Source organism: Rhodamnia argentea, chromosome 10, assembly GCF_020921035.1.
Source record: "Rhodamnia argentea isolate NSW1041297 chromosome 10, ASM2092103v1, whole genome shotgun sequence".
Lineage (NCBI taxonomy): Eukaryota > Viridiplantae > Streptophyta > Magnoliopsida > Myrtales > Myrtaceae > Rhodamnia > Rhodamnia argentea.
In genome coordinates this window covers 13,107,996-13,119,273 of record NC_063159.1, presented here as the reverse complement: position 1 = coordinate 13,119,273, position 11,278 = coordinate 13,107,996, and the positions used below count along the sequence as shown (strand labels likewise).

The 11,278-nt window shown below is 40.6% G+C and overlaps 1 protein-coding gene across 1 annotated transcript; it reads right to left on the bottom strand.

The window, feature by feature from the left end:
* Positions 1-6,467: 6,467 nt before the first annotated feature.
* Positions 6,468-9,200, bottom strand: LOC115726422 (serine carboxypeptidase 24-like). The gene is made up of 9 exons (XM_030656276.2): positions 8,745-9,200; positions 8,361-8,447; positions 8,156-8,248; positions 7,991-8,076; positions 7,673-7,903; positions 7,455-7,585; positions 7,258-7,362; positions 6,922-7,027; positions 6,468-6,830 (listed from the first exon to the last, which is right to left on the bottom strand). The coding sequence occupies exons 1-9, from the start codon at positions 9,103-9,105 to the stop codon at positions 6,669-6,671; spliced, it is 1,362 nt and encodes a 453-aa protein (XP_030512136.2). The 5' UTR covers positions 9,106-9,200; the 3' UTR covers positions 6,468-6,668.
* Positions 9,201-11,278: the final 2,078 nt, after the last annotated feature.

Genomic DNA, 11,278 nt, shown 5'->3' with positions numbered 1-11,278 from the left:
AAAGCTTTCAATGAATCATGTTGGGATGCTTTCGGACAAATTATTCTCTCCAAGGTCTAAAATCACCAGACTTGTGTAATAACCTAAAGCCGGAAGAAGCTCCCCATTAATATGGTTTTCATTCAAGTGTAGGGTTGCAAGCTCGAGCAAGGATTTGATTGGGCTTGAAATTATACCTGACAACTCATTGAATGACAAAGCCAAGAAAGATTAAAAAAAAAAAAACCTTATAATAGTTGGAAATACTGCTCGATAGCTTATTCTTTGCAAGACTTACATCGACCAGTTGTTCGATATCACATAACGATGACGGTATTGTGCTATTGATTAAATTGTCATTGAGGTACAAAGTAAATATTTATTGGAAGAGATCCATAGATGAAGTTATGGAAGATGTCTAAAGTGATACAGATCGTCAAATTGGCTAACCAATTTGGCGGGGACCCAAAAAGGGAAGCATTATAGAGAAAGATTTCTTGAGCTTTCACTTGCGTCCGAATCTATTAAGGAAATGTAGTATCGAATTTACAAGATTTCATCTAAATTGATCAAAGTTAGAAATAGGGTATCCAAATGGGTTCATCCTTAAAAGTGAAGTTACTATCATCACTAACATTCAAGTCCTTGAGTCTAGACAAATTAGATAGATAGATTTCCGAAATTCCGCCGCCCAAAGAATTTTCGAAAAGATACAGTGCGAAGAGTTGAGAAAGCTTTCCAAAACTATTGGGCATAGTACCGTTCAAACGATTCATATAAAGCCGCAAAGCCTACAATTCCCCTAACGGCTCGGGAATGGGCCCTACTAATTGATTGTTTGAAAAATCTAAGTATTTTAATGTTGACAACCAACCTAATAATGATGGAATGGTCCCTATGAATAAATTAGAACAAAGTAGAATGTCTTTTAAGTTTGTGAAGTGCACTAACTAGTTGGGTAAAACACATTTTAGATCATTATTACTTATCTCTAGACTCTCTAAGCTATTCTCGATGAGTCCCGATGAATCTCTTAGGATCGTTGAATCTCTTTTCCGATTTGGTTTTCACTCAAATGTAATTACTTAAGGTACTGTTTATTCCTTAAGAGCGAGAATAAATTCGCTTCAATGTTGTCAAACCGATTTCCCTAAAGATGGAAATGAGCAATGTTTGTGAATTTGTCAAACCACATGGGAATTGATGAGTTAAAAGAATTCCCCGAAAGATCGAGATGTTTAAGAGAAGTCGTATTTTGAATATAGTGCTATGGATGAAACGTTGGAAAAGATTATTTAAGAGATTGAGATATTGAAGATGATCAAGAGACATAGAGTTGGCCAAGTGAACAAAAGACAAATGAAAATTTTAAAATTCACATTTTGATAGGCTTAAATGGGGAAAAGTACACTAGAAGTGCCATAACTTGTGTACGGCGTTCACTTGAGTGTCATAACTTTGAAAATGTTCACTTAAGTGTCATAACTTTCAAAAATCGTTCACTTGAGTGCTACGTCGGAGCAAAATCGTTCACTTGAGTGCTACGTCGGAGCAAAATCGTTCACTTGAGTGCTACAAGAACTTTTCCGGCGTGCCACGTCGCCTTTCCGGCGTCTACGATAACTTTTCCGGCGTCTACAATAACTTTTCCGCCTGCCATGTCAATTTTTCCGACCGCCACGTCAACATGGCACTCAAATGAACGATTTTTAAAAGTTATGGCACTTAAGTGAACGTTTTGAAAGTTATGGCACTCAAGTGAACGCCGTACAAAAGTTATGGCACTTTTAGTGTACTTTTCCCGCTTAAATGCGATAAAGATGGGAGCGAACCGATCAATTGTATGAGGCCTCTTGCATTTGTAATCTTTAAGCCACTCATGTCGAGGTACTTAAGTGATCGAAGATGAGAAACCCATAGAGTATCATCCACAACCAAATTTTTGGGAGACCGAAGATCAAGTACTTTCAACTTGGTGAGATTTTCCAATTGTCAAGGAGCCGTTTCAAAGGAAACACCGAATGATAAATTGAGATACCTTAACTGTTTCATCAAATCAAGGAATTCGGGTATTCTTCGATGTTGGAAATCTATCCCACTCAAGTCCAAGTGGTTTAAGTACCTCAAGTATAACAAAGAGGAGTTCAACTCACTAGCCAGGACGAGCATTTATGCTTCTCCCTCAACATCGACACGTGAAAGACGTCATGCACCTAAGCAAGTTTCGGTGGCAACGCCAGACGATATGCCAATTTTCAATTGGCTCCAAAATCTCAAACGGCCCAACATATCTCAAGCTTACCTTTCTTTTCTTGCCAAATCGAGATGCCCCTCACATAGGCGACACTTTCAAAAACACATGATCTCCCACTTAAAACTCCAAAGGTCCGCACCTCCGGCCAAGATAACTTTTCTAGCGACTACGAGCCGTCTTGAGTCTTTCCCTAATGAACTTGATAGCATCCATCGAATGTTGTACCAGCTCGGGACTAGTGATTTTCCTTTCACTAACTTCATTCCAACACGCTAGCATCCCGCATGGCCTATCGTATCGCTTCAAAAGGTGTTATCTTAATACTCTTCTAAAAGCTGCGCTTTTAAAAGTTCTTGCTGTAGAAAAACTCGACCAAATGAAACTGTTCCTCGCAATTGCCCTTGAAATCTATGACGCAGGCTCTTAGCATATCCTCAAGCGTTTGAATTGTTCTTTCGGACCGACTATCCGTCTATGGATGATAAGCCGTCTTGAATTACAGCTCGTTCCCAACACAGACCGCAATCTTTTTCAAAACGTAGCAGTGAACTTGGGATCATGATCCGAAGTGATCGTTATCGGTACTCCATGAAGTCACACTATGTGTCGCACATGCAACTCTGCATGTATGTCCGAAGTATGGGGAATGTATATGTCTGCTGGTTGCTCAGTAGGGTTAAAAACTCATCTATTCGTATTAATGAAATGAATTATCTTTTGGTTGAATGAATGTATTGCTTTCTTGCTTGCTATCCCTATTTATTTTGTTGTATGGGAGTAACTCGTTGCCGCGTGCGTAAAGAAAGATAAAATGAAATGGGTCGATAGTGTGCTTGAAACGCTATCCTTCGCGACCTAAGGGTAATTAGGTAGGGATGTCGCGAGCTCAAGAGTCGGAGCGTGACGTATTCGGGTCAATAGGCGACAACAACAATTGAGGTAGTTCGAATCTCAAGTCGCGTGTTGCCGGCTAGGTCACGGCGACTCGAGGTAGCAGCTGGGCCTCGGGGTAGCCGTGGGTCAACGGCGGCTTGGGCGTTTCGGTTTTGGTTCGGCTTGCGGGTTGAAGGGGTTTCAGCCACCCGAGCTCTCACGTTGGCAGGGTGCGGCCGAGGGCTGGTCGGCCGGGGCTCGCGAGACGATGGACAAGGGTTGAGCACGGCGGCGACATGCTACGTTAGAATGCGGGTCTCTCGGTCTTGCGGCTTTGCCGAGTAGCAACAGAGCTCGTAGGCGACAACACCGACGACGGGTGGGAGCTCGGCGACCAACGGGTGGCTTGCGGCGACCGAACATCGGCGACGGAGGTGGTGGTGGTAGCTAGGTGGCTGCCTAGGCGTGAGCGAGGAGTGAAGTCGTTGGGCTAAAAGAGGCAACGACAGGAGGGAGAGAAGAGAGAAGAAAATAAAGAAAAAAGAAAAGAAAAAGAGAAAAAGGAGGGGGAGGGGGAGAGAGTTGATAGATTTGACTTGGGTGGGGCCTACGGGTTAGATCGGCTTTAATTGTTTTTGACTTGTGTAAATAATATCCGAGGATGTCACGGTAATTTGGTAAATAGGTATCGATTAGTCATTTGGGTTAATCGATCGAGGGCAATTTGGTATTTCACATCTAGGATTCGATCAAGGCTAGGTTCGAGTGCGAAGATTTTCGGTACTATGACATGATGGTTCTATTACTCGAGCTTGATTTCTACGACATGATGGTTCTATTACTTGGGCTTGACTTTCTCCGACCGACGTCTCAGAATAATCCAATTATCATCCCTTAAATTCTCAAAATTTCAATTTTATTTTCCAGTCTGGAATTCATGATTTAAATTCATCGAATCCAGTTTTCTTATAGACGTCGAAATTTCAAGAAGTCACAAGGGTGGCTGGCCATTTAAGGGTAGAATTGTCCATTTGCCCACATACATTATGTACACTAATCATTAAATTAGACTATAGTTTTATCTATAATCACTTGGCATTTTTAATTACTATGTAATATTAACCTCATTACCATATGGTTAGACACCTAATATGTTCAAATCATTATGTTCTTGGTAATTTTAATTATAAGCTAATGCATACTATAGTCCTTGAATTGATTTATTTTCTATAGTTGCCTTAGTAACAATTCAAATTTAACTATACCATGGACTATTAACTTAATTTAACACGTAATTAATCATATGATGCACTCTAGCTATTTGTTTACTCCTCTAGTTGAAGCATCATATATACAATGTCCTAGGCAAGATCACTTTGGAAACTTAATTTACACTATAGTCAATTAATAGGCCTCGCACTACTTATCATTTGTCTTTCCGAGAATATAATCTCAGATTACCAATTCTCTAGAATTACTCGACATTAGTGAATGTCGATCATGGATTATCAAGTATAAACTCAAATTTCTTTCACGCAGTTCATCTAAGGGATGTGTGGATGAAGAAGAAATGATGAAAACTTGCTGGAGCGAAAAAATATAATTTTCTAGTACAAGATCGTGAACCATTGAACTGCCCCGAGTGTCCCATTTCGGTCGAAAGAACACGCTCTTAAGTCACCCGTTCATAAAAAATTACATGGTCAGAGAATTAAGGGCCGGAATCGTGGAAAGACTTTTGTTTGCATATGCATGTAACTACCACAAGTTGATGTCGGAAATCCATTCTAAAGATATTCCCGTTATGTCCAAATGAAAAAGAAGACAGGCAATCGATAATACAGTCTATGGAGTCAATTGTGCTGTGTTACTTTCTTTGAAAAAAAATAGCATTGTAATGTCTGTGGTAGGATACCGGTACTGCTACTGGCTTTCCACATTCTAGTCGTGAACTTGGAATTAACAAGAAAAAATATCAAGCACTTCCAACCAACTACTTCTTATGAATTTTCAGGCTTCTAGCATTCTGCTAGCGCTTCAAAAGCTTTGCATCGAGTACAAAAAGATCGACTGGAACCGTTTCATTTAACGACAGACATGAGCATTTGTGGGATCATTGCTCAAGTAGCTTCAGGCGGGGCGGCTCTTTGCAGGTGGCAGCTTGGGCATTGGTGCATTAGACAGGAAGCTCTGGAACATAGTAAGTGCCTGGGAGGGGCGATACATCGGCACTTCGTGTCCCGAGCCCATCACGGCAACCAACGTCAAGCCTTCATATCTCTTGATCCAACCTGCAAGCTGGGAAACCCAAGAGAGTCTAGTTTTAGTCATTTGTGAATGAATTTTGTGGGAAGCTTTCCTTTTAACTTCGTTTTGAATTGCGTTTTACCAGTTTGCGATGGTTCCGGGGTACCATTTCTCCTGTACTGTCAATTTCAGTGCTGCAATGTTGCGCCGAGTCATTTGCAAAGGAACGGCTGCATCTGTTGTCCCACTACTCAAGAAGAAGGCGAATAATCCAATGTGAGTCAACACTCGACGCCCTAACGACGGCAATAGAAAAGACACCTTTGCGATGAAGTAGAAGAAACGTCGATCCCACGTCGATTGGATCCTGCAAAGATCCAATTTTGTGGGGCCAATGAAAGTACCACTTACAACGACATTGGCGCTAATGCAACCAACTCGTTCGCACCTAGGTTGGAAATTGTTTAACGCCCGAGGTCGAGGTCGGACAATCACCAACCGACTCTGATGATTTTTCGGGACAATATCTGAGAGATGTAAGGCAAGATCGACCAAGCTAAACACGTGCTTTGCTCTTAGCTGCCAAAAGATACATATTCTTCAACCAATATGTAATAAACGGGCGATAAAATGGAATTATTGTAGCATGCATCGCCCAAAAAAAATCTATGATCTTCGGAGTGAGCCTAGTGAGCCTTACCAACTACCACTTGATTGCACTGCCCAAAAACATATATAATCTTCGGAGTGAACCTTACAAACTACCCCTTAATAATTAATCAACTAGCGGGAACAATATTCTCTCCTTTTATGCTACACAAATTGAATACTCTACATCGAACACCTCTTAAAATATTTAAAGTAACATGAGAATGAAAATGGAGAATATATATAGGTTTTAGAGGGCTCATTAATTAACAATGTCGAGACCCCAATCTGGATACTTGTGGGAGGTAATTAAGTGGGGTAAAAGAGCAGCACCATTAAGTAGGGGTGTCAACGGGCAACCGATAACATAGTTTATGGAGTCAATTGCGCTGTGTTAACTTTCCCCGAAAAGAAATAGCAATGTAATGTCTGTGGTAGGATACCGGTACAGTTGCTGGTTTTTCCACATGCTAGCCGAGAACTTGGAATTAACAAGAGAAAATATCAAGCACTTCCAACCAACTACTTCTTATGAATTTCCAAGCTTCTAGCATTCTGCGAGCGCTTCAATAGCTTTGCATCGAGCACACAAAAGATTGACCGGAAACCGTTTCGTTTAACGATAGATATGAGAGTTTGTGGGATCATTGCTCAAGTGGCTTCAGGCTTAGCGGCTCTTTGCAGGTGGTGGCTTGGGCATTGGCGCATTAGACAGGAAGCTCTTGAACATAGTAAGTGCCTGGGAGGGGCGATACATCGGCACTTCGTGTCCCGAGCCCATCACGGCAACCAACGTCAAGCCTTCATATCTCTCGATCCAACCTGCAAGCTGGGAAACCCAAGAGAGTCTAGTTTTAGTCATTTGTGAATGAATTTTGTGGGAAGCTTTCCTTTTAACTTCGTTTTGGATTGCGTTTTACCAGTTTGCGATGGTACCAGGGGTACCATTTCTCCTGTACTGTCAATTTCAGCGCTGCAATGTTACGCCGAGTCATTTGCAAAGGAACGGCTGCATCTGTTGTCCCACTACTCATGAAGAAGGCGAATAATCTAATGTGAGTCAAGACTCAACGCCGCTAACGACCACAAGAGAAAAGACACCTTTGCAATGAAGTAGAAGAAACGTCGGTTTCCCCATGAAAATGGATGTTTGTGCACTAGTCCTAGGAAATAATTCTATCACAGGTAAATCTCAGCTCTATCCAGCATGTTCTATGACACATGCTTGTTTCGGGTAATTAACCGATGCACCTCACCTGTATATCCAAATCTGCAAGCCGGTGTCTATGAGTTCTTTAAGGACCGGCAGGACCGACACCTCTCTGTCACTTCTGGTATATCTGATTTTGACTTGCGGTTCACTGCATAAGCCAAATCACAAGATTAATTCATCTCTGGATGTTTTGCATGCCCTGGGTTCGAACAAAGTTGCTGTCTTGTGATGAACAGAAACCTGCAGAGGGTGTAGTTCAATGGAATGTAGACGGTGTCGACGTGGAAGCGCTCTTGGACATCCTTCCTTTTCAGGTACTTCTGTGTGTCGGCCTCCAGGCAGAATCCGTTCCAGTCTCTATACAGCAGATCCTGCTTCCAGAGAAAAAACAACGGATGAAGCCGTTTCTCGAGATTTCTTTTCGCGCCTCTAATATTAAAATTTGGGAGCTATCTCACCTGTATGGAGTTATCCGCACATGGTCTAGCGTATACGTTGAAGAAATTTACAGGTCCCATTTCATTATCACCTGCTTCTCGCCATGCTTTAGAGCAGCCTTCCGAAGCTCTACCCACAGAGCAAAACTTCTTCATGTTTTCGTACGTAGTGTCTGAAATAAGCCCATGATTCCAATAGAACTCCCACCTTCCAGGATCTCCAGATTTTGGGTCAAGAAGAGGATTTCCTATCTAAAAAAATAGTTAAAAAGTTAGTTCAATTCAACAGTGAAAACGAATCGACTTTGACTGGAGACTCTATGCTAATAATCATCTCACCAGGAGTCCCTTCAGATTGATAATCGGTCGGGCGATCCCTTTGTTTCCATTCACAATCACTTGAGCGAGTTGTGGTACATAATGGCCTGAAACAAGACCAAAATTTGAAGTTGTGACACAAACTGTCTTCGATAAGTGGGTTCAATGGTGACAAGACGTGGATACCTGCATAACTCTCTCCGGCAAGATAAAAGTCTCTGTGCTTGAATTTCGGGAAGACTTCAAGCCATTTGTTTAGAAACGCGTAATTGTCCGTGGCTAAGATCGTAAAGAAAGAGGACATCGGTTAACTTTCGGAAGAGACGTATCAAAAAGGTGCGAAATTTGAACCGTGAAAACAATGTTAAACTGAGTCAGAAAATGTCCCGACCAGTGCTGTTATCTCCATCTTGCTCAAGAGCGGGGCGAACAGAATATCCTACACCGAAAGGGGAATCGAGGAAGAGCAAATTTGCCTCTGCAACAAGATGACAATATGACGTTAGTAAATGGCTATCCATTGAAAGAGGTAACATTTGTAAGGACGTTCATCGGTTCAGTTGGGGGATTAACAGAAATAAACCACTGAGTTTCGCTGCGTTATTTTGGTTTCTGAATCGTAACACAAAATTATATACTCTGGTTCTACCGTCATTTACAATTTATGCATCGAATTATGATGATATTCAACTTCGATAGAGATAGCTCAATGGAGTTTCTTGACAGAGAAAAAACCAGTGCTGGCTACATTCAGCATTGCTGAGACCAAAATTACCAGTGTTCCATGAGATTTCTCTCTTAGCAAGTTCCCCGTTGGGCAGCACCTGAAAGGGTCCGATCTCTTGGAAAGCTCCCCACCCAATCGACGAGCAACCGGGTCCTCCACTGAGCCACAGGAGAAGAGGTTTAGAGTCCGCATCCGACGACGCTTCGACCAGCCAATAGAACATCTTCTTCTTCTCGCTTATCCTCACGTAACCCGAGTACTGAGAAACAGACGCGTCCATAGGTTGTCCCGGTAATGCCGTGATCCTGGCGCTGGCCGCGTCATCTATAGAATTCGTCGCAGCGAAGAATGGCAGCAATAAGCTGAACAAGGGAAGGTGAAATCCGTTTGACGATGCGAGTTTCTCCATCTTATGATCTGTGTTCTGATGGAATCGCGTTCTCTTCGCATATATAGATGTGGGTTTCGGCGTCAACTAATTAAACTGAAGAGACAAGATGGTTACATTAGTTTGTGCAACTAACAGTGGTTTGTTGTCTACAGTTGTAACAAGACTTCATTTTTTAATTTCGAATCGGAGGTCATGAAAATCCGGCATTGCTTTATTAGCACTTGTTTCAGGTTTTCTGAGCTGTAAGAACAAGCGAAGCTTCGATCATGGTTGTGGCAGTTAAGGGCCGGTGATCTACGGAATACTACTCTCATATAAGCTAATTTCTTGCGCTCTTTAAAATTAAAAATCTATGTGGCAACATTTACATAAATAATCATTCTAAGTTGGGATTACTATAAAGTTCAATAACCAAATCGTGAAAAAAGGGAAATATAGGATAATGAAAGTCAAGTTTAGACTTTTCATTTGATTATTTTACTTAACTTGGTAGAGCGTATTTACCGCTGTCATATATTTTCGAGAGTCCTCATTGTGATTGTGGATTAACTTTAAGGGCGAAATTGGTCTAATCAAACTGAAGATGAATGGAAATATCATTTCCCTTTAGAAAACTAAGAAAATACTAGTGACGAGATTTGGGATTGGATTGTAATTTTTGAAAGTTTTAGGACTCGATTATACTTTCTTGATAAATTTTAGAATTTCCAATGCACTTATCCCAAGATATTATATACATAATTTTATATGTCAATATTTGAATATTTTGAGAGGTTTTGTTGAATTGTTTTGTGTTAAATAAAATAGGAGTCAAAGTGCCCCGAAATCAATGAAAAGTCAAGTTGGAAAGTAGATGGACACGGAATTCCTTGTGCTGCTAGTAACGATCTCCCCACAAATTTTCGACTTGCACTTGCAATAAATATTAGTTGGTTTTATCAAATATAACAAGTCCAGACATAGATTGCCAATCGCCAAAAGAAGCTCCTTTAGTGCCATCGGACTTTTGCCTCGGAAGCATATAATACTTTGATAGCAACCAAGAAAACTCCAATACCAATTTAAATGGACTGGACGCTCCAACAAGACCTATTAAACGGGCAAATCGGATCGAATTTGTGTTGGGTGATAAATAGTTCAACTCAAATTAACCCATTAACCCGTTCATGACTCATTTATTCATAATGTAAATTTCTTTATCCACACTTGACCCGACCTATATTGCTAATGCACCTATGTATTTATCTCAATCTAAGAAAATTTCTAAAGCACTTTCATGCAAAACAATTTTAATGGATAGATTTTATATTTCTTTTTTAAAAAAAGGATTTTTTTCCCCTTTTTCATAATTTTTTTGTTTTATTTTTTATTTTTATTTTTCTTTATTTCCTTTTTTTTTCCTTACGAAATTCGGTGAGGCAGGCAACCCTTATCGGCCATTGGGTGAGGGTTGGCGACTATGACCAGCCACTAGGCAAAGGCCTTCAAGCCCTCGCTAGCAGTAGGCGAGGTCATCTAGGCATATCCGCAAGGGCTTTGTGGCCCTCGCCTAGTGGCGGGAGGGTCTATCGAGGCCCCTTGTCGAACTTCGCAAAAAAAAATTGAAAGAAAGAAAAGTAAAATAAAATAAAAATATAAAAAAAATTAGAAATTAAAAAATAAAAAATTCTAAAAATCTTGTTAATTATTGGGTCTCTTAAATGGGTTAAGTCCATCTAATTGTGAAAGGGTAGATGCCTCTTAAATGGGTTGTCTTAAGTGGGTTATAAATAGGTTCACACGAATTCATTTATAATCCACTTATTTTGGCATCTTTATTTTCTACACCCATTATGATGGCCTACTAAGTTTATTATGATCGATTTAAATGCTTTTAGGTTATTAAATGGGTTTTGGATACATTTTGATAGGTCTAGAGTGAATTGGTGGGTTTATCTTGGGAAGCTTGAATTTTTTTGTGAAAATGTGATAGCTCCTATGTAAAAGGGGCATTGGTTTTACGGAAACGTGTATACTTAGGGAGAATCATGAATTTTCCACGAACAGAAATTGAAAGAGTTTGAAAGATAAAAGAATGAGAATCAGAATTTAATGGGGTTCCATTTTTCATTTAGCATACTCCACTTTCACAGCTCTTACAGCCTCAACAAGGCTGGAATCCATTATGTAATCTAATGTTAAGACCGATGTA